Source organism: Actinia tenebrosa, unplaced genomic scaffold (assembly GCF_029948245.1).
Source record: "Actinia tenebrosa isolate PJP-AT-01 unplaced genomic scaffold, QUT_ActTen_1.0 PGA_scaffold4__44_contigs__length_22323623, whole genome shotgun sequence".
Lineage (NCBI taxonomy): Eukaryota > Metazoa > Cnidaria > Anthozoa > Actiniaria > Actiniidae > Actinia > Actinia tenebrosa.
The window spans coordinates 12,230,638-12,254,801 of record NW_028292581.1 but is presented as its reverse complement, the minus strand read 5'-3'; the positions used below and the strand labels follow the sequence as shown (position 1 = coordinate 12,254,801).

General features: G+C 42.4%; 2 protein-coding genes across 2 annotated transcripts in view; both read right to left on the bottom strand.

Annotated features, from left to right (window-relative positions):
* Nucleotides 1–2,665: 2,665 nt before the first annotated feature.
* On the bottom strand, nt 2,666–4,065 carry LOC148907098 (uncharacterized). Its single transcript, XM_089036794.1, has 2 exons — nt 3,999–4,065; nt 2,666–3,740 (listed from the first exon to the last, which is right to left on the bottom strand). Exons 1-2 carry the CDS (start codon nt 4,063–4,065, stop codon nt 2,686–2,688), a joined length of 1,122 nt encoding a protein of 373 aa, XP_088892920.1. The 3' UTR covers nt 2,666–2,685.
* A 4,365-nt stretch (nt 4,066–8,430) lies between these two features.
* The window catches only part of LOC116302556 (uncharacterized), a 33,663-nt gene continuing 17,929 nt past the window's right edge, over nt 8,431–24,164 (bottom strand). The window contains exons 12-15 of the mRNA XM_089037092.1: nt 12,175–12,235; nt 11,471–11,603; nt 9,746–9,883; nt 8,431–9,270 (exon numbers count right to left, since the gene is read on the bottom strand). Coding sequence (XP_088893218.1) covers nt 8,799–9,270; nt 9,746–9,883; nt 11,471–11,603; nt 12,175–12,235 — 804 coding nt within the window. The 3' untranslated portion in view covers nt 8,431–8,798. The remainder of the gene's footprint in view (nt 9,271–9,745; nt 9,884–11,470; nt 11,604–12,174; nt 12,236–24,164) is intronic.

The window sequence follows — 24,164 nt, the reverse complement described above, 5'->3', positions numbered from 1 at the left end:
GGAGTGATTACTCGTATTCCCCACATAAGACATCCCTGATACATTGTGATTTCATCTCGACGATTGTAGTACACCAGAAGTACCTTGTCGTCTGGCTTAGTTGGCCATCAAGACATGGTCTGTTCATAGACTCTACTTAGGTCTTGTCTCTTGTTGTCTCTCGTCTGATTGTTGCGCTTTGTCACTGGTAAACTGACTTAAGTGAAAAATGTCAACAGCTTCTTCCTTTTGATCCTCTGGGGTTACTTCGAACGGTAGTCTTGAAAGGGCGTCACCGTTAGTGTGTCGCTAAGTGTTCCTATACTCTATGTTGTAAGTATAGCCTGATAGAAGCATAGCGTATCGCTGTAGTTTTGTAGCTGTGGTCACTAGTATGCTTTTGGTTGGGCTGAAGATGGTGACCAGTGGTTGATGATCTGTAATCAACGTAAACTGTCTTCCGTAAAGGTAGGTGTGGAATCGTTTGATTCCAAAGATGATTGCTAATGTTTTTTTTGTCAATTTGAGAGTAGTTTTTCTCTGCTTTCGTTAAGGTGCGAGAAGCGAATGCTATTGGTCTTTCTTGTCCATCAATGATATGGGACAGAACTGCGCCGACGCAGTGCGGTGACGCGTCGCATGCTAAGCGGATAGGCCTCTTGGAATCATGATGACACAATACCAAATCTGACGTTACCATCTCTTTTACCTTCTCAGAGGCTTCGTCACATGCTTTCGTCCACTGCCATGCTTTACCTTGTTCCAGTAGCTGGTGGAGTGGTCTCATTAATTAATTACCGAGGTAGGAATCTGTGGTAATAATTTACGAGGCCAATGAATGCGCGAAGCTGAGTTACATTCTTGGGTGCTGGAGTATCACGCACTGCTTTATTCTTTTCCTCTGTCTTGTGTATGCCGTGCTTGTCTATTTTGTGTCCACAGTATTCGATCTTATCTTGGAAGAACTGGCATTTGTCTAGGTTGACCTTGAGTTGGTACTGTTGCAGACGGCCCAACACACTTTCCAGATTGTTGAAATGTTTGGTATTGTCCTTACCAGTCATTGTCATGTCATCTAGGATGCATTGGACTGATGGAATTCCTTGCAGAATCTGTTCCATAGTCCTCTGTCATATTTCTGGTGCGGACGCGATTCCAAACAACATCCGGTTGAACTGGTATAGACCCTTGTGCGTATTCACAGTTAAATACTTCTTTGAGTTTTCTTCCCTCTCCATATGTAGGTAGGCTTGCCTCAAATCGATCTTTGTGAACTTTTCTACATCTGCTAACGATGCGAACACATCTTCTATCCTGGGCAACGGGTACTGGTCCACTGCAAGCTGGGGAATAACTGTGAGCTTAAAGTCTCCACAGATTCTTACTCTTCCGTTTTTCTTGAGTACGGGAACTATGGGTGTGGCCCATTCGCTTGTTTCCACTTTGGATATTATTCCCATTTTCTCTAGCTCGTCTTATTCTCGCTCCACCTTTGGTCTCAAAGCATATGTAGTTGTCTGGCTTTCAGAAATACTGGTTGCGGTTCCTCTTTGAACTTTAATGTCGCCTTGATGTCCTTCACTTTTCTGATTCCTTCTTCAAAGACTGTTGGATATTTGCTTAAGATATTGTCTAGTGCGTTGTTGGTACTTGCAGGTTCCTTATTCAGTGTTAACACGTCGTTTATCTCTTTCCATTCTAACTGTATCGCTGCTAACCAATCTCGGCCAGGCATTACTAATGTGCCTCTCTCGACTAGTTATAATGCGAGGTTTTTCTCTTGATTGTTGTACTGTATCTTGACGCGCGTGATTCCTAACGGATGGATTTTCTCGCCTGAGTTTCTCCTTCGTCTTGCATTCTTGTATGAAGTCGGTAACGTTGAGGCGGTATACGTAGCTGTTTCTCCAAAAGGTGTACGATGGTATCATACTCAAGCTCAGAAGGTTTTTCTGGGGCTGCTAAATTCCGTGAGAGATTATAAGTTTTACTTCCAAGTAGCGTAAGAAGCGCGGCAACTTTCTTCTCTGTTTTGACCTCCTGTAAGTAGTATACGAATTCCTGTTGGTCTTGCGGGAGCTGTCATGTCAAAACGTTAGACCTGAATTTCCGCAACGCGCGCATTTTAAGCTTAGTGTCCTGGTATCTATAACAACTAAAAATGTAAAACAACGAACAAACGAACAAACGAACAAACGAACAAACGAACAAACGAACAAACGAACAAACGAACAAACGAACAAACGAACAAACGAACAAACGAACAAACGAACAAACGAACAAACGAACAAACGAACAAACGAACAAACGAACAAACGAACAAACGAACAAACGAACAAACGAACAAACGAACAAACGAACAAACGAACAAACGAACAAACGAACAAACGAACAAACGAACAAACGAACAAACGAACAAACGAACAAACGAACAAACGAACAAACGAACAAACGAACAAACGAACAAACGAACAAACGAACAAACGAACAAACGAACAAACGAACAAACGAACAAACGAACAAACGAACAAACGAACAAACGAACAAACGAACAAACGAACAAACAGACAGAGAAGCAAGCTCAGTTTTACTTCAGCCATACCAAGCCCTTATCATTTACCCAGAAAAGGAAACCATTACCATATTTAATCTGGTCAACAGATCAAGAAACTTGGAAGTACCAACATTTAAATTGGACCTGTGATCTCAATCGCTTTGGACGACTGAAATGGGTTGTATGGGTTCAATGTCATCAACAGCTTTAAAAGGCTCATTTTGTATGATCAGATGATCAGATATTGGTTTGATCTCAGGCTGCTTATCAATCGTTTCTAAATGCTTATCGATTCCTTCTATAGGCTCTGGCTTCTCTATTTGAATACTTTCTTTACTTATATCCTCTATGTCTTTCTCTTTTTTAAATGGTTCCAGACTCTTCATCTGTAGTGGTTGCGGTGGTGGAATGAATACTCTCTTCCCATTGTCTTCACTTTTTCCTAACAACATATTTTGAACTTTTTCTTTTAATTCCTTCAGACTCAACTGCGTTTCGTAGGGCACTATCATTACTACTTCATGTTTATTTTTTATCGTGCCTCTAGTCCAAAGATGTCTTTTGATTCTCGCAAGACTTCTAGCACGTCCACGGCGAAAAAAAGGCGAAAATCTAAAGCGTTTCTTCTTCGATTTTCTCAACTGTTTCCTTGTGAATATCGGCTTAGTGATAATAAAACCATTGTATGTGTTTTTAAAAGACCTTTTGTCGATAAAATTCCATTTGAATTCTTTATCAATGTCTTCGTTTTTGAAAATATTTTCCATCGAATCAATCGCGGGAATCTTCGGCAAATCTTCGATTTTCGAAACATCATCAAAAGCAAGAAACTGTTCTTTGATTGGTCCAAAAGACTCGGGTTTCTTGATGCTTACCAACTGGCTTTCTATTGGCTTAATTTGTGTCGTTGGTGATGGAGCCTCTAAGAGTTTTCCTATTGGTGGAATACTTGTAGGTTTTGTGAAAGATTCAGGTTGAACAAGATCTACTTTGTGGAGATCTGGTTGGCTGTTTTGAGTCGCATTTTTAGAGTAAATTTGCTGCCCTTTCGCTTGTAGTCTGGTTGGCGTTGTCGTACTGTTGCTGTCTATCAAAGTGTTCCTACCGAGTTGTTTGTATCCTTGTATACCAGTATCAGGTTGCAGTGTTGGTGAAGTTGTTGCTTTCTGTTCTTCCAGTCTGAGAAAGACACCATTTCGTCTGGAGGCTTAAAAACATTCAAACTACTTAGAAATATATCAATTACGCATGCACATTTCAGAGACGAAACATTTTGGCAAGTCTCTGTGAGAAAAGGCATTTTTTCAGTATTTAACAATAAATCGAGAAGAAAACTTATCAAAATTTTCCAAAAAAACGTTTCCAAATTCTTACCAGAGCTTGCGAGTTTGCTGTAATCTTTCCATTTCTTGGGAGCGAAAACTGAAGCATTGTAAACCTGGTAAGAAAGGAAATAAATTCAAACCTCGAATTCTGAATGGCTTATTGGTTACTACTAAATAATGAAGTTGATTAGCCTCCTCCGCAGACATCTCCTTGGCTGTTTTTGCTCCGTGGGCTTCCTGTGCTTTTTCTCTCCCTCCTTCGTCCTCCTCCTCCCTCGTTCCTAGTTACTCTTTGCCATAAAATTTAATACAGGGATCCCAACAGCGAATATAGAATATATGGAGTAACCTGCGGAGGAGGCTAGAAGTTGATACTGTAACAAGACGTCCTGCAGGCGTTCACTGGGTTCCCTGTATCAAGCACAGAGGCCTCGTTGCAATGTTAGCCAAAAAATAATGGAATGGTTCCCAGAAAAGAATGATTTTGTCGTTTAACTTGTCCATGACGATCTTCTCCCTTAAGGTGTTTTCTACATTATATTGAAATATTTGCAGGTTCTGCCCTTTTTTAAGCCACAAAATAAACATTCCTTTTGAATTTGATCTTGCGCCATGACGCAAAAATCAAAAATCCCAATGTTCTCTGTCAGAATCACCAAAATATATAGTGCAATAGTACCCAGAAGTCTTCACGGTACCACCCACAAGTCCTTTGCGGGCATATGATGATCCAAATGCAGTAAATGTTCTTGTCAGTAAACTTTGCAAGGAAAGATAGGAAAGCATAGGTCTACTTTTCGCGGATCGATATTGGTTATATGACTGATAACGTCTTATCGAACTTATACAGGCTTATAAGCAACCGAATAGGAATCAAAAAAATTCACTTAAAAGATCTAATAAAGAATTGATTAAAAAAAGAAAAATTTTATGTGGATAAGACGGGATTCGAACCAAACAAAAGAAATCTTAAAAATCGATCCCACTGTGCCATACCCCCGAGACATCCGTAGAGCTGAGGCGACGTATGGACTTCGGACCTGACGGCGATTAAATCCTTCTGCCCTTGGGTGTACGAATTACGCAAGAAAATGTTCTAGCCGAAGCATCAGGGGAGAGACCAGCCGGCCCCCAGACCATATCGGCTAATCCCTTGCATCTCTGCCACGCACGGAATCGGTTGAAAAAATAATGTTAAAAAGTCTAGTCTATTCGGTGCATTGTTTTCACGGCTATTGTTATGCTGATTCACCTGGAACCGTGGTCCAGTGGATAAATCGTTGTCATTCAAGATACTGAGTCAAGCTCGTCTGAGGAGGGTTAGCACTTGGATGGGTGACCTAAACATTATACCTACTCACGCTTTTGCTCTTTTTTTTCCGTTTTTCTTTTTTTTAACTTTTGAATTGGAACGACTGAGAGCGTTGTTGTCGACCGACGAGATGAGGTTAGTTTGGATCCACCTTAACACGAGTAGTTTTATAATCATAAAGGAACTAAATATTAATAAAATGCTAATAAAAATATTAGACATGTAAAGAGGTTTTGATAAGTAAGTAGATAGAGTTTCGGCATTAATTATAAAATATTTTATAAGGAATTGTATGGATAAAAAATGGCTGTTTCGGCTGTATCAAACTGTTCGTTTGAATTTTGATCGATAGATTGATGAAGTGAATGTTCTTTATATTGACAAGCGCGAAATACCAAAACGTGCACCTAGAGCATCGAGTTTGAGAAATACATGAGAAATGTAAAAACAACCAAATTGCAATCAAAATAGCAGCCACAAAAGGTTCGATGTAGGTAGAGTGCAAACAATATATCCGTGAAACACTAATTACTAAATTGTTCAAAATCACGTACTAGTTAAAAAAAGAAAACAATAGAATTAGCATAAAATAGTGTAAGTTAGTATTACTAATATTTCACGGATATATTATATAATTACCAATGAAATATCTATTTTTATTATATAATTACCAATGAAATATCTATTTTTATTATATAATTACCAATGAAATATCTATTTTTCTCTATTTCGAAAAATTGATATCTTCACACGTGAAAATAACATGTTATTTTCACGTGTGAAAATAACACCATTGCGATGGCTATTCAAAAATACACGGAAATAATTGCCTGAAAAAGCCAAAACATACTCCATTGATAATTATATAATAAACAGAATATTACATGGGCGCTTGGAGATACGAAATTTATCTTCTCGTGTTGAAAATCTCTCACTCGTTCGCTGCGCTCACTTGTGAGAGATCTTTTCAACACTCGAAGATAAATTTCGTATCTCCGCGCGCCCATGTAATATCCTCTATTTCTCTATTTCGAAAAATTGATATCTTCACACGTGAAAATAACATGTTATTTTCACGTGTGAAAATAACACCATTGCGATGGCTATTCAAAAATACACGGAAAGAATTGCCTAAAAAAGCCAAAACATACTTCATTGATAATCATATAATAAACAGAATATTACATGGCCGCTTGGAGATAGGAATTTTATATTCTCGTGTTGAAAATCTCTCACTCGTGAGAGATCTTTTCATCACTCGAAGATAAAATTCGTATCTCCGCGCGCCCATGTAATATCCTCTATATATTGTTTGCACTCTACTGGTGTCCTCACAAAAGAACTGAAGCGTGATAAAAAGTACTTGATTAAATTGTCCATACAACGTACCTCACGTAAATTATCTGTCATTAAATACAGGAAAAGAACGAGACTTGCAGTGTCCCTAAGCATCTAATTTTACCGTCAGTGCGTGTTAACTTAATTGTATTCGCTTGTTTTTCTTTTCGAATGTAAACAATACATAAGTGAATATAAAATTTTACGCCCGGGAAACTAAGCGAGTAGAAATTTTAATCTGTCCATGATGCAATCGAGACACCTGCTGTTAGAATAACGAATCACGACAAAAAGTGTTTAGAAAATATTGAGTGATAGTCATGGGAGAATCACAAAAAAAACTTCTTTCCTGTACAAATTGAGTCCAGCGGATGCCATATGTGAATAGAGTTTGTTTGATGCGTTGTTCTCTATACCGTGCCACTAGCCTACAGAGCAGGCGTTCTTTTGATGGATTTGAGAGGAAGAATCGGGGTTTTGGGGTTCCTGTTTCGACCAAGGGCCCGCGAGAAAAATGGGACCTAGCAAAAAAAGGGAACGTTCTTTGTTGCTCGGTTTCAATTCTCCCTCGTTCCAAAGTTCCCCCAAAACTCCGGTTTTTCCCCAAACCCACAAGAACGCCTGCTTTGCAGGCTACTTTGCCACAAGGTTTTTTCTCCGGTTTCTCCGGTTTTCCTCCCTCCTCAAAAATTAACATGCGAGTTGAGAGTTGTGTGCATAGAATATTAACTAGGTCATCTTGGCGGGAAACGCGCGCAAAGGATTGTCGTTGATTTCAGTTGTTTCTCGGCCAACAAAGAGGTAGCATTTCACGATAATTTCATAAAATAATTGAAACCACAATGTACCATTTGAACCATAGGTAGTCCTTATAAGTAGATTTAGAATTTTAAATGCATTGCTAGTCTATTGAGTTACTTTCTCTGACTTTGGCCGCCATGTTTTTTCCCCAGTGCATACTCTAATGAGCGGCCATGTTGTATATCGGATACAACACGGACACGAATGCTGTAGATTGCTTGTCAAACGTCTAGGTTAGTTCCTTTGTGTTTCACTAAATTTTTTAAAATTAAAGTGAATCTGGCCAGGAAAATCCAACTTAAATTTTATGCAAATGAACACAATTTTGTATCAGATTTACAACACTCTTCACGATCGTGATTTCTGTTGTTTTCCTCATGCATTATTCATGAGTTTGACAAGATTACTTATCGTATGACCACAGAAAGACCAACCATATGATAACTATTTTTGTATTAATCGCAGGAGCGGATTTCCAAAAAGACGAAATCCCAAAACGGTCTCAAATGCCGCTGAAACTTCGCCAAGAGATTGAAAAAGGTATGACAAAGGATCGCAGCAAATTTTACAGCAAATATTTCAGCGACATCTTTTATTTTATATTTTATTCTACATATCTTGTTTGGGCTGCCTGTGGCATAGCAGGTGCTTGGCGAGTCACGTCATGCTCCAGTACACAAGAACCACCTACCTTCGTGTCATGAAGGAACTGGAATTGGACGCTTGAGACTTTGAAATTTTTCCCGCTAGAAGATTCTTTTTTTCTTTTCTTTTTTTTTTTAGTATCAATAATAAAGGAAAGAAATAGGAAAGAGTGCAGATGCTTTAAAAGTTCTTGTAATTGCACGAGGGGTACCCTCACATCCACTAACTTCAACAAATCATCCCTCCCTCGCCTCTTTCCAAATACACGCAAGTTACCAGTAAAAGTTCAATGAAAAATGGGGTCACTGGCACCCTAGGACTTCTGGATAGCTGGATAGTTGGTGCACGCCACATTAGCCCTTCGGAGGTTGAGGGAAACACTGAATCGAGTTGGTATTGCAGTGCATTTAGTAAGCTTAGAACTTACTGGATCTATCGTCATGGATACAGAGGAAAACAATCCGTTTAGTCAGGTACAAGTTCAAGCTGGATGAACATTTCATCTGCATTTTATTTCAACAATTATATATATCTTTTTATCTATCTAATATTTTTTTCTATTGAGAATTTGTAAACTGCAAACTGCTGCAGTGAAGTTTTTATTCATTGAGGAATTTTCTCTAATGATCGTTGTACTTTGTCTGGGAATGAAGCCTGCCTTTCACACCTTTTTGCAGTACTTCACTCGTCAGTACTTTACTTTTTTTCACTCGTTTGCCCCAAATCAGTAGGACTGCATTCTAAAGAGCACATCACTTTAAATATGAAAGAACTCACTTGCTTTAGCTACGGTGCAAAAGCTCGGCAAAAGCACATCGAAGAGGAAGTTTAGTCAGGACGAGATTCAAGTGTTTGAAGTTCTCTTTGCAGTTTCCCGTAGGCTTCTTTGTATCCTAGCTATCTCTGCATCAAGATTTTGCAAATCTCGCTGAAATTCTTCTTCGTCTCTCGACGACAGTGAAGACAATTCGCCGCTTTTATTTTTATACTCAGGACTGAGGTACACAGAATCTCCTGCTGTCCAAGGCCCTGGTCCTAAAGATGCCTTGGGGCTAAAATATACTGGCCCATCTGTGGACATCATCTCGAGGGTTTGGTTAGCGTTTCTTTGATGATTTGTTGGAGGACTTTTGTTCTGAAAGCCTTCAAATGAGTGACGACTAACGAGAGGGTGGTCGTCAAATATCGGAGCCTCGTGGTCGAGGCTGGTGGGTCTATGTTCCTGGGTGGTGCTGGTGTTGATGTCACGTGATTTTGTTGCGATATTAACACCTGGTGAGTGATAGTCTCTTGAACGAGTAGATGTAAGTATTGGTCTGGAAGTAAAAATGGGATGAATATTCAAATATATATAAGAACATTTCATTCTTTACTAAGTGCCTATCACCCGTCTGACAATATTCTCAGTATTGATTCCACGCCTCGCATTCGAGCTCTTAAGGGTAAGTTTACACGGGCATAAACAAAAGTTCTCTTGCAGCTTTTCTTAGCTCAACAACTGAACAAGGTGTATTCTGGTATAGCTGGAGTACAAACACTACCACATCACTAGATCATAATTTAACACTCTCAGTAAAGGGTTATAGCGATATTCACGCTGTCATCAGTATAGATATCAATGTCCCAACCAGAGCTCCTGACCATTAGTTACAAATACAAAGAGATGTTTTGTTCAATGGTTGGCAAATAGCTCTGCCGTCCGTCACTAAATCAAGTGGTGTTTTAAACACAGCAATGCAAGTTTTCTATTCAATCTAATAGGATAAGTTTATAACTATTATCCCTCTTTACCTTAAGTTTTCCAGATCTGCTGAATGTTTATTGTAAACCAAATCTAATCGATTAGATAATAAGCCGTCTTTAGAGAGACTGTTAGGTTGATAGGTCTGGATATCTCCCAGCACGCGCTGCATGGACTGTTGTAGACTTCTGGAAGACGAAACGAAGAGTATGCATACGTAAGGTAACTCCAGGCGACAAGTCTCTTTTAACCGGGGGATGGGGGGACTCCCTTATAAAAGTGGGCGGGGGTCCTCGTCGTCCCTCTTAGGGTCTGAAATCAGGGTTTTGGTCCCGCTTAGGGTGATAACGACGGGAATGCGCACCAACTGAATTTTGTGGTCCCTTTTAGGGTATAACATCTACAAAAAGGCAAGCGATTTGTATATGACGACGTCGTCATAAATTCGTTAGGGCAGACGGCGTTTGATGCAAATAAAATCGAGAAACCAAACAAAAAAAATGCGCTGTTGATTGGTCCCTCTTAGGGGTGAAATTTCATCACTGCCACGCCCATCATCCCAAAATACAGGTCCCTTTTAGGGGTCATTTTCGGAATTTCCGACGAGGACCCCCGCCTCCTTTTATAAGAAAGTCTCCCCCCGGGCTCTCTTATCGATAGCCTTTGGACCTAAGTCATGGCAAGGTTAACTCATACATTGAACCCTGAAACAACCGCTGGGCTGATCTAAGTCAAGGCACGGTTAACTCACAGATGGAACCCTGAAACAATCTCTGGGCTGATCAAAGTCAGTGCGCGGCTAACTCACAGATCAAACCCTGAAACAACCTCTGGGCTGATCTAAGTCAAGTCACGGTTAACTCACAGATCAAACCCTGAAACAACCTCTGGGCTGATCTAAGTCAAGGCACGGTTAACTCACATGCAGATTGAACCCTGAAACATAAAGTCTGGAATGATCAAAGTTAATGCCCGTGTAAACGGGTTGCACGGGTGCTGCTAATGCGTCGCCTCTCTCGAATGTGGCCTGAGTTCGAGTCCTGCCGATCTCGGTGTCGTATGTGAGTAGAGTTGTTTGTTGGTTCTCTTCTGTGTTTTGAGGGCTTTTTCTCCGGGTTCTCCGACTTCAACTTCTAAATTCTAATTCGATCTACCGGCTGCCTTATCAATTGGGTTGCAATGCCTGTTAGGCATTTAGCCGTCCACCCAGGAGTGGTAAACGCATTAGATTTTAGAAAGTCAGGGTGCTAGCTCGCAGATACAGATAAACTCAAAGGTTGTTTAATAGACTTGCCCCAAGTCGACCTCTCTTGTTTCCCGGTGTTTTTTTAGATTCGAGCGAAGCGAGGAAAAGAAAAAAGAAAAAAGAAAAAAGAAAAAAGAAAAAAGAAAAAACAAAGCGGGCGGCGAACTTTGCGAAAGTCTAGTTGTTTCAGGGTTCGATAAAATTTGACATTTTTTCAGAGTGAATACTTTAACGCAATTCTGCCTAGTTGTTCGCGGTTGAGGAAGAGTTAATAGAGAGTTTTAGATTTACGTTCACGGCAAACGTGAAACGTCAGTTGACCATTTAAAATTTATTTTAAATAGCTTAAAAAGAATCGCAAAAAAGTCCAAGTAGTAGAAAAACAAAAGAATATTTGTCTTTGGTGAGAAGGTTTGTAAAAGGTAAAGTAAAATGCAGGAAAACGATGAAAACGTGGTCACGTTTGCCGTTTGCGGGGAGAAAAAAAGCCAATCTAAGACTCTCTAATGACTTTTCTAGTACTCTGTACCTCGTCAGTTCGTTGAGTCGTTCGATCTCAGTCTCCTTTTGTTTGAGAGTAAGATTCATAATGACGCCTTCTTTCTTCGCGGCTTCTAGGGATAACTTTCCTGACTCTACTTCGGCCTTGAGACGCGTTATTTCTAAAATAAATAAAAAATGCGGGCGGCTTAAAACCATTACAAAGCATAACCATAGGTAGACACGATAGATAAGATTACATAAGATACCCCGTGTCATAGAGGGCACGTCATATACGCCTATTTCGAAGATCGTTGTCGCACCAAGAGCCTCAAGTAACAAGCCAAGGCTCCAGAGAACGTTGGTACTTTTAATTATAATTGATTTATTCTTGGTCCATGCAAGTGGCTATAGCTCTCCACTAATTATCATCTCAAGCAGCCTTGCTTGGAGCAATTTGTGAAGTCAATAAATGAAAATACACCATGAATAAACTAATTACAGCTAAAAGTACCGGCGTTCTCTGCGGTCTTGGCTTGTTGCTTGAGGCTTTTGGTGTGACAACGATTTCTGAAATAGGTGTATACGTGCAACACAAACAAAGATGTCATGTCTAATAGGACAATTGCATTATGGCGTCATTAACTACAAATACTAGAATCCCTTCCACGTATGAGGAGTTATCACTTAATATACATTACAGTACTGGCACAGATGAATTACATTTGATATACGTCAAGTAATAAGACCTACCATTTGATAATCTTAACATCTCCTGTTGTCCTGATCGTCTACTTTTCGAATGATCCTGTTCCTAATGTACAATTGTTTACAATGTAAAAAATTAAGGTATGCCAAATGACTATAAAATTGATTTTAAAAAAACAACACTTTTTATTACCTTTCGAAAGAAAATGTTATGAATATTTACGAATGTTATGTTATGTTTATGTTATGAATGACAATAGTCCTGTCTGGAACTACCCTCGACTGATAGCAAGCAAGCAAGCAAGCAAGCAAGCAAGCAAGCAAGCAAGCAAGCAAGCAAGCAAGCAAGCAAGCAAGCAAGCAAGCAAGCAAGCAAGCAAGCAAGCAAGCAAGCAAGCAAGCAAGCAAGCAAGCAAGCAAGCAAGCAAGCAAGCAAGCAAGCAAGCAAGCAAGCAAGCAAGCAAGCAAGCAAGCAAGCAAGCAAGCAAGCAAGCAAGCAAGCAAGCAAGCAAGCAAGCAAGCAAGCAAGCAAGCAAGCAAGCAAGCAAGCAAGCAAGCAAGCAAGCAAGCAAGCAAGCAAGCAAGCAAGCAAGCAAGCAAGCAAGCAAGCAAGCAAGCAAGTAAACTTTATTTAAAGAAGGTTTAAGAATGTATTTATAAAATACACCAGTTTAGCAAAGCTAATCTTACACTGGGCCTTCTAAAAAATTATAAAATAAGTTTTAAATAAGACATAAATATATATGATAAATCACAGGTAGCCCAAGCTTGGTTTCTGTGCTGTCCTGTTATAAGGAAATGTATGGGGATTCATCAAAAAAGTCAATAAAATCATTGAAACGTGAAATAAGACCTCGAAATTTTACATCGACCTCATATCGACCTCTCATCGACCTCTCGTCGACCTCTCATCGACCTCTCAATCATAGAATAAATAAGCAAATATAAGATTATTATAAAATCAGTTATTAATTTTGGTATTTCAAACGGCCTTGGCCGTCAAATTAAGAATTGCGTTTTTCAATAACTAAATCGGATATGGGCTTCCTGTAGATTTGTGCATTCAGAAAATTGTTTTGATACCGTGTCTTATTTATCACGTGACAAAAAATGATTGAAGGAAAGAGATATGACCGCATCAATAAGCTTGAATGCCAAGGGAATTTTAGAATCATTGTACTATGGTCCAGTATGAAATAGAACGATTGCTGTTTGTATAATAAAGAACAAGATAACAGAACTAATCATTTTCAGCTGATTTTTGCATAATTAGGAAGAACTTAGTAGGTCATTAAGTGCATTGTGTTGGATACAATAGTCATCAAATACTCGAAGTATTTATTGAGTTTCATGAGGGATATCTTTAGAGTTTGGAAGATTTACGCTTGGATGATTGCTGAACTTTGGTGTTTGCTTTTAAAAGAATTATGGAAGAATGTTCTCAAGAATTTGCTCAACACATAAGATTGTTTCAAAAAAAAAATTAATTTTCATTAGTCCTTTGAATTCATTGACGGTAGCGTGATATCCTCGAGATCCTAACTGGAATAACGTAGCCATTGCGTTTCTCAAAGTAAATTTTTTAGGTCTTGCTTGCTTGTTTGGTTGGTTGAGTTTTAGAGTTAAAAATTCAAAATCCCCGCGCTCTATAAATTGGAATGGTAAACAAAAGACTTTTCCAAACTTGTCAATGGCGTCAATTGGTCGTCATGGCAACTTCACAATACCTACCCGTCATTTTAAGGTGGCTGGACCCCCTCACGCTTGACCGCTACCCTCCACTTTTGGAACGCTGGTGCATAAACGTGTTTTATCCGATTGCAAATCTTTTTTTGCACATAAGTCACATAAAGATTGAATTAATGTTTGATGCAATTTTTAGTGAGATCGGACGTCATAACACGTGATTATCATGAAATATTTGTTTTCGTTTAGAAAATAATTCTAGCCTTGCAGAGCGTTCAACACTAAAATGCTTCGTAAGCAGCAGTAAGGGGGACTCGCGAAGCGCCGGCATTGCCAAAAATCACAAATCGAAAAACACCAGGGGGGGGTGGGGTTTTTGGAGCAGTGACGAGGCCCTACAGGGGGTCTTGCGCGATCGGGTGGCAGCGCGAAAAGTCCCCCTTACTGCTGCTCTGTTGGGTACCGCAAACGGAGGTTAAGATATTTGTCGGATATAGATGGACGCCATCAAGAGCATACGAAACAAAACTGTGCGTAAGCTGAGAACTCAGGTGTTGGATCGCCTGGACGCCGACTTTGCCTTCACAACATTCATGGAGGGAGATACAGATGAGACGATGACAGAAGAAAGAGCAGAAAGAATAATTAACTTAATGCCCGAAGGTGAATACCGTTTGGAGTTAACATTTATAAAGTATTTAGACGGTGAGTGGATGATAGAAAAGGGGCGCAATCCAATACGGGCGTCTGGTAAGAAGGACCTGTTTGTCTTAAGTGAAAATACGCGCCCGGGAGCATTGGTAGGCATTGACATGATGTTTTACGAGGTCGCTTATCCAGTTACTGTGGTCATTTACGGTGCTTACGAGATTAAGAAGCCCGACGTTAAGAAGCTCAAACCAATGCGACATCCAGGTAACTGTGTTGCGAAGTTAGTAAGAGAGTTCTTTGAGGACTCCACCCGTGGTAGTAAGTTAACTTTAAAGAGAAGAGAAGCCATCAGGAAATGGGAAAAAGACACACATAAGGCCGGAGCCACCATAGACAACATCAAGAAGTTAGAGACTGCCTTAGAACGCCGCATACACGTAAAAGATATCACTGACGGGTTCATTTACCCAGGTACGCACAAATACGGAGGTAGAGGTGCCCCCATAATCATTTACCAACACAACGGACACGCTTGGCGAGAACTTAGGTTCCCCAAAAAGAAGGAAACTAAGGTCTATAAAGCTTCACCATTGACAGAATTAGTTCATGAAAACTCCGTTTGGTTGATGGACGCGGAGGGAAGTCAGTTTATGACGCAGGATGGTACTCTTTACCGCCCCGAAATTGAACACCAACGCATTCAAAGTGCCTGTGAAACCCTTGGTGAGGACTTCTCAGACGAGGTCCTTAGCTCTCGTAGTTTGGACTTCTTAGCCGCAAAGAAAAGAAACGGATGGAAGTCCACGCCTAAGGAATTCGCCGACATAGCCAAAGCCTGCGTAGAACACGGTCATGGAGGTCTGTGGAACATGGAGTATGACGAAAACGAATACGTCTCCTTAGACATGAAACACTGTTACCCTGCAAGTTTTAAAGGATTGGGGGATTGTAAGGAGTATTATGACCGCTACGGACATCCAGACTCACAGTTCTTTCGTGTGTCCTTAGACGGCAGCTATGACGCCCCAGCAACGGGGTTCGTACGATTAACCTCATGGAAGTTAGCAAAGGGCTTACATCCGATAATTTACGCGTGGTACGGGAAGCACCTGCAGGAGAAAGAATGGATACCCATACCGCTATTGAAGTTCTTTGAAGAGCGTAAACTTTTAAAATACACAGCGCATGAAGCCATACTTTGTCACAGCGCCTTTACGCAGTGGTTACCTGAGCATAACCCCACAGCGCGTGTGGTCATAGGTAAATTCACGCAGGGCGCTAAGGAGGGCGAGAAACATATGCAGCGACGCCTGATAACAGACGAAGGAGAGTTAAGCTTCCTTATTAAGCGCGCACATGATGAAGGAACGATGGTATCCGTGGAGAAATGGGATTACCTCGTAGATGATAAACTACACAAATGGAATGCTTTGTGTTACTACCAGGACCATCGACCGCAATATTATCATCTGCGTGCCAGCATGTTAGCATATGCGCATATTAACCTACTTGCGATGCTCCTGCGGTTTGATAAAGAGGACATCCCGCGCGTAGCTACGGATTCCTTGTATGTAAAGCCTGACGTGTTAAAGAAGATGAAGGAATTCTACACCGAAGATGAGTTGGCGGAAAGTGGTCAATGGCGCGTTAAAGATGAGGAGATAAAAGCATGGAGAGAACGTGTAGAATATCACGGAGAAAATACTTGGGGCGTCGTAATGCCCACAATGAGGCCCATGCCAACCGTAAAGGACCCCATTTCCTACCAACGCTTCTCTTACCTTTACGGTACGGGAGGCAGCGGTAAGACTACGCGCGTCTTGGAACTCTTTCCGGCCTTAAAAGTGCTAACGCCAACGCACCGTTTGGAAAGAGAACTCTGCAGTCAGGGCCACGACGCACAAACCTACCACAGCTTCTTTCGCTGGAATGGTCAAAAGTGGGTGCCGGAAGCCATCCATGACATACCTCCGGTAATACTTTGGGATGAGATTTGCACCGTGCCTTCGGAAATCCTCAAAGAATTCGTAGAATTCCTCCGCGGGAAATGTCAAGTAATATTTGCCGGAGATCCCTGCCAGCCTCCTCCTATAGCCGGAGAGATGCCCCACGAATGGCTAAAAGAAATGGTAGACCATGCGGAGGAAATTAACACCGACTACCGCAGTAAGGATCAAGTAAGAAATCTGAAAGCGGAATTAAGGGGCCTCAGTGACGCCGACCAATGCAAGACGCTGCGCAAACGTGTACGAGCGAAGTCCTACGAGGACTTTCTATACGCGTGGCATCCAAAGGATTTGGTGCTGAGCAGCAAACGCGCAGCACAGTCTCGCATACAAAAGGATTTGTTAAATATACACCGAAAGCGCTTCCCTAGTCATTTGGTGCCCGTTTGCTATAAACCCCACGACACCCGCATGCAAAGAAAAGATGTCTGGGTACCAGGCACGAATGTTCAACTGCAGAACGCAGTAACGCACGATAAAGCCTGGGTACCCATAGAAAAGGTGGAAAAAATAACCTCCCATCCAGACTGGCGCTTAGGCTATTGCATGACAGTCCACAGCGCGCAAGGGCTTACCATAAAAGAAACCTTATGGATCATAGACCAGCGGCTGTGTTGGAGCAACCTTATCTACACCGCCGTAAGCCGCGTAGAGTATGCCAAACAGTTGAAAAGAGCCTGGGGTCCGCAATTGCGTTACGATAAGACGCCAGAAGACATAGCTAAGGAAAACATTGCTAAGAAACTCCTTCGCTACAAAAGACACGACGAAGAAAAAAATATGACGTTCGACCTATGCGTGGACGACGTCTATAAGAAAGGGGCGCGGTGTGCCAAATGTAACATACCTCTACTATGGAGGTTCGACCCAAATGATGATCAGCAGTTCTCCGTGGATCGTATAAATAATAAACGCGGGCATTGTAGAGGCAACGTAAGACTGACATGCCTAGAGTGTAATCGGGCGCGTGGAGCAGCGCTACTCTGAGTCTTTAGGAACTATGAGCAGCTCTTCCATGACAAATCCGCGACTTGGGCCATCTAGGTAATACAACACAGGTTGCCCTTCCTTGGTGACGGACTTCGAAATCTCATACGTTTCCAAAGACCAGTTAGGATCCGTGGCTCTCTTACTGCCACCTTCGAGTTCCCCCGGCTGATAGAGGTATCGGACCACTATGTTGCGGGGTAGCTTTTTTTCCTTCAGTCCGACCGCCCTCGAACTTCTGACGTAGGACTTGTGTTCCACGTGTTTCTTTTTTATGGCATCCTTGGGTTTCATTCCCGTAGCCCTGGCCGCCTCGTTGTTCAAAGCCGCGACGACCTTGGGGAGCCTCTGGGTCCATTCCCTGTTGCGTTTGGAGGGATCTTCCAGCTCTTTCCAATACTGGTACCCAAAGAGACGCTCGGCCAAGGTCTTATTGAATCTTTCGACGATGCTCTGACCCCTGTGGTACTCAGCTTCGGCTCTCCTAATCTTAGTGTCGTGGTCCTTCAGGGTCTTAGTAACCACGCCCATGAACTCTGTCCCCGCATCCACTTGCAGCAGCTTGGGCCATTTCAAAACGCGCTTATAAATCCTACCTAGGGCTTCTGCGACTTCTGCAGAATCCTTGCTGGTTATGGGTTCGGCGTCCTTATATCTGCTTGCGATATCGACTACGGTCAAAGCGTATCTATAGGTCTTTCTTCTTATCTTGTCGTGCGGTAAGAAAAGCAAATCTGCCTGATGAACTTCATTGGGGGTATTTACGGTAAAGCTAGGCCTGGGAATGTACTTAGGCACGGGAAGATAAACCTGCCAGAGGGTTTGTTTTCTTAGCCAGTTCTTGGCCGTTTCATCTGATACCCTGGCCGCGGTCGCGAGTTTCTTAATAGCCGACGCTCCTCTCCAATAGCCTTCAGGCCCATAGTAAATCCTTTTAAGTTTGTCCTCCAGGCGGCCCATTATATGAATTCCAGGACGAGATTGATATTGCGTCCGTTGAAATCCACCGTCTTTCCGTCCACTTTAATGGTGATGTTTATGCTTTCTACCAAATTAGACAAGTCATATTCCAAAGAAATGGGAGTGTATTCTTCTGAGTCAAATGGATTACCTTTGGGTAGAAACTTGGACATAAGAGAAGACTTTTCTCCATTGCTGTAACTATGGACCAAGTCGCAATAGACTTCATAAGAGGATGCGACTTTCCATTTCACGTCAAGTTGACCATTGATCGTGGTACTAGTAAGGCCCAGGAGTTCTACCAATGAACTGTCCTTTAAATTGGCGCTTCCACTATTTTTCTTGAATTTCATTTCATGTGGTAATCCTGTGGTAAGAGTATATCCATGCTTTGCTAGCTCCTTAGCCAGTGTTATGGGGGTGTAATGGGAATCTGGTAACTTTGGTTTGTTGGCATTCACGACGACAAAGCCGCCAATTAAATTATACCAAGAATTGTACAAAGAGCAACTAACCAACCGAACCCTTTCCGCGCGGATGGGAGGATTCAGATAAGTAGTAAAGTTATTCTTGTCGCTTTCCAAAAAGACGATCATTATATTAGATACGCCAAGGCCACGCCTCCCGCCAGTCCTGCGACTCCTACGAAGACCAGCTCATTGTCTTTTTGTTTCTTAGAAGGCTGGTAGTAATTCTTGAACTGAGGCTTTCTTAACCCCGTTAATGCCGCGGGGTGCGCTTGCGCATAAAGCTTAAAGGCGTAGTCTGTGTTTTCAAAATTCTTATCCGCCTGCATTTTATCTTGGTAGTTCTTGTCCAACCAATCCCTGTAAGCTTGTCTTTTTTCATTCCAAGCTGCAACGTCCCTTTGATATTTCTCCAGCGCCAAATCGTGCCTTTTCCTCTCGGCGGCCAAATCTCCGCTTTTGTCGCCTCTAACTAATCTATCCAAATACTGACCACCATAATTAGCTCCAGTGAATGCTAAAGCTGCAATAACTCCACCTGCGACCACGCTAGCCATTATATATTACGCCGTAGGCAGGTACTTTTCCTTTCGTAGGTAATCCTTTAGCATGATAGCCCCGCCAACGGCAGCGGTCATCTTAGCAAAATTAGCGAAGCTCTTGCTTGGGTCTTCAGTAAAGTCTTCTTTTAGCACTTTCTTACCTACCCAACCAATACCCGCAACGATGGAAGTAATAATAGCTGCTTCTTCAACAGTTTTCAACAACGCGGTCGACATTATATTACAAAGCGAGAAGGTTATTCCATTTCAGGGATCTTACTTTTTCTAACCTCCACGGGTGCGCGATATGTTGGGGCCTCCCACTTTACCTTTGGCTTTGTAGCCCGCCATTGTAAGTAGAGGCTGCCTGCTGCTATAGCAATTCCTATCGCGCCAATGACGTAGCCGGGATTCCAAAAGGATTCCTCTTCTTCTACCTTTTCTTCTTTTTTGGCTTTGTTCTTCTTGTTCATCTCTGCGAGCTTCTTTCCCGCGGCAACTCTGCCTGGAGATTTAGCCTTGGTAATCTTGGTATCTTCTACGGGTGGTTGTTCTTCGGTGCCACTCATCTTATATCTAAGGACTTGAAGGACTTGACAATGACTTAAGTAAGTACTTGATGACGACTTGAGAATGACTTAAGTAAGTACTTGATGACGACTTAAGTAAGTACTTGAGGTGACTTAAGTAAGTACTTGAGGATAACTTGACTAAGTACTTGAGGCGACTTGATCAGGTACCTCAGCAAGTGCTGCCTGGAAGACCTTTTCGACTTCTCTGTCCTTCTTGAAGTCCTTCCAAGACACCAGTACCTCCTTCAAGTCGACGTGCTGAGCTACGTGCAAAGCCACAGAGGCGACTGCCATTAACTTACCGCACTTCAAGGACAACCAGCCGCAGGTTATCTTAAGTTCTTGGGCGATAACATAGTCCTCGCTTATGTCCTTCCGCAGTTGCTCCACGTCGTCTATGGGCAGTGCAAGTCCGAGAAGCTTGGTGGCCAGCTTAATGGCTGAATCTGCTACGGCGTCCGTGGTCTTACTTGCAAGGGCAGCCTCGTACCTCTTATGGAACTTTTTGACTTCCTCTTCTGACAACTTATTAACCTGCTCATGGGTAAATTCCTTGCCTATCATTTCTTTACACTTCCCAGAAGACACCAGGATGTTGAGTTGTTCCTTAAGGTTACTTTCATCTAGCTGCGTGGGGACTTCATCTAAGAGCTGCTCAATGTCCATATATGTTAATGGAATACGGAAACCTCAAAGAGAAGATCATCTTGGAATGTTGGTGCGTCTTTAAATGCCGCATGTATTCGTGTAACTGTTCCTTGGATATCTCACCGCCGTAGTCAGAAAGGATGGTTTCCAGGTCACTCCGACTCGGAGTGTAGAAGACGACCAGGGAGCCTATGTTTTCCCTAAAGGGCTTAGAGACACTGGTAAGCTGCTGCGAGAGCAACCAAACGCTAATATTGTCATGCCTGCCGCTAAAGGCAAGCTTCACTAATTCGGAAGTGCGTCTTTTTACGTCGTCCCCACAGGCGATGTCATCCAGTATGAGGAGTGTCTGCGTGTCCTTGGGGAATTGTTTGTGCCAAAACTTCAAATGGCTGGATAACTCATTAGGATCTAAGATATCTACAAAGAAGTCGTCATCTTTCACTCCTATGCCTTCCCAGGTGCGGTTATTCACATAGGTGGGACAAAGCAGCACTATGTAGTCGAAACGGTATCTAAAGGGTCCTAATAGCTGCTCCACGACGAACTGCGTTTTGCCGCAGCCGGTGGGTCCTACTATCAGAGCATTGCAGGGAATATGGTTCGGATCCATTATATATACGATGGACCCAGTGGACGCAGTAAGAAGAATTGCCGGCGACGCAAAAGATAAAAGAGACACCATAGAAATGCAAAGGGAGGAGATCGATCGGCTGCGGGAGCGCGTGCAGGAATTGTATGATGAAATGTGCAGTCTGAAGCGCGCGGAGAGGTTTGGTGCCTTGTTGACGATGGCCGGTTGGGCAAAAGAAAGCGTGCAGGACTTTATTAAGTATCCCTTATAAGGCTTAAATAACACTTAGTTATAATGAAGTGCAAGCAATGTGAAAGGGAGTTCAGCAGCAAGCAAAGATTGCAATATCACGTCGAAAGACGGGTATGCAGTAAGGAAGTAAACAACGTTACCGTTTGCGAAGACTGTGATAAGCAGTTTAGCAGCGCGCAGGCGTTGGAGTACCATCGTAATAAGAGGGTTTGTTTAAAGAATGTATGCGTGCGCTGCGACGAGGACGTTACCGACGCCTGGCACCGACACAGATGCCTCGGCAATTACGATCTGCTGGGCGTAGCATGTGAGGAGCACGGTGACGTTGCCGCCCGATGTTGTCCGCAGGAAACCACGAAAGAGTTAACGCAAAGGAAGAAAGAAATAGACGAAACGTTTGCGGAGTTTGACCTCGTAGAAGGTGTAAGGTGGGAAGATAGGGAATATTGGGAGGCAACTTGTGAGCGCTGCGGCTGTCAAAGGAGCGGTCAACATATTTGGCAGTGTTTGTATGAGGGTCAAGGTGGTTTTAAAGAGTACTTAGATCGCTTTGATGCTTGGCATGCCAGTAACGAGGCGGCAAGGAAAGCCCGTAGAAGTTAGAAAGGGGACCTAAGATAGTAAGATAGGGTTTGTGCAAAGAGTCTCATCCTGATCTTATTTTTTATGTTGTTTTGTAGGGATCAACAATACCTCAACGAATCAACAAGAATAATAGGAACCCCTTTTAAAGGAGGTTGCAGGATAATGAATGAGAACCCTTTTAAAAGAAGAGCAGATCGTCACTACCTTTTTTTTTTCGTCAAGAGATGTAGTAAAGTATGACTTGTGCAAAGAGTCTCAAATCCTGATCTTATTTTTATTGTTGTTTGTTAAGTATCATCAACAAAACAACAAGAAAAATAAGGACCCCCTTTAAAGGTATATGCTAGCCTACGCAGCCGCCTTCTTAGGAGGATTCCTAATCACCCTTTCAATATATGGACTGTATTACGTGCGAACTACCAGCCTACTGCATTACGCCCACTCCTGCACCGCGTAAAAAATACACCTGCCTTCATTGCGGCAAGGTATTTCTGGAAGAATCCTTTGTGGGGCATTGGTGCTCCGCGGATCCTAAAGCGCAGCGGACTTTAGCAGACGTCCTTACGAATGCAGAGGACTCTCAGGCTCCCAATTAACCACGTCAAATACCCACCTGCCATCCTTTTTACCATGACTCATAACATGGGTAACGTCCTGCCCCTCTATAGCGTACCTTATCCTATCGGGCGCCCAAAGGGTGTATGTTCTTTTTTTATTCTTTAAGACCAAGCGCAGGCGGTCCAAGTCTTCAAAGACCACGTAATTCTTTATCTCATAAATCTCCCCCACCTGCAAATCCCTCCAGTGTGTTTGTATGAACTTTAACTCGTTAAATTTATCCTTGTCCATATATTCTATGAAATATCTTTAAGTGTGTTGCCAAAGTCTCCGAGGTTTTAAAGACCTTACAACACCACCTGCAGGGAATTCGTAGGTGTTCAGCATACGCAGTGATCTCCCTGCAAATGACATCGTAGTCGCTGCTTACGAGCACCTTATAGCCGTTTTCTTCATACCTCTGTAAGAGCAGTTGCTGATCTTCAGATAACCTGCCATTGCCTTTCGGGGTCTTCAGCTCTATGCAGAAGCCACAGTAATGTGTATGCGCGTTTAAAATCATCAAGTCGGGTTGCCCGCGTTGATATCCTTTCTGCCAGCACTTTATGCGTTTGCCGTTCGAATCCTGCAGTTCACCTAGACCAGGGGCTAAAAGTATCTTAGGATAAAACCTGCGGATGTAGTCCACTACCTTTTTATGTAGGTCAAACTCATTTTCTATTTTGAATACCAACTTGTTTGGGCCATCAAAGCGCCTTTCATATTTACCTGTTTTTCTTAGCGCGGGTAGGACTTCTTCGAAGACCCAATCGCGAAACTTAACGGCTTGGGGTAACTTAGAGCTAAATATCAGTTCATACAAACCTGGCTCAGATATGAACACAGAATGTGGGTGCATAGTAGAAGCGCCCTGTTTTAGGGCCCTTCCTAACTCACTCGACCTTTTCTGGTATTTCTCAGAAACGTGCTCCCTGATTGCGTTTCTCGTTTTTTCATATCCTAATGCAGCTGCCACCTCTTTTCCCTTAAAGTACAAAGTTTCGCCTTGCACTATGCATTGCAGTTTGGTGTCGTTGTTTTCGAATACGCGAAGCATTGTATATCTAAGGAATATTTTAACCTTAATATGCAACACTTTTAAGTTGGTTCATTTCCACGCTCAGTTGCGCGTCAGACACCACGAAGACGTAGCAGTTTATCCTATCGCCGTCGCCGGCACTGGTGTTCTTGGTGCGCTTGATCTCCAATGTTATGCCATCCTGGGTATTTACTAGACGTAAACCCTGACCATGTAGGTCTTCGTCGTTAATGGTGCGCATGTCAATCCACAGCGCGTACTTATCATTAAAGAATTCCTCGGGACTAATTTGGTCACCAAACTTACGCATTGCCTCTCTGTACGCGTCTGCGGGCTTTATTCCCTGGGAGTAGACCTTGTTTGGAACGCCGTTTATGTTCACGCCGACGTTAGTAATGTTAGGGTTGTGAAAGGCTTCTGAGTCGCGCTTGCCGGCTTCGTAGGGTTTGGCAAACACCAACATTAGCCC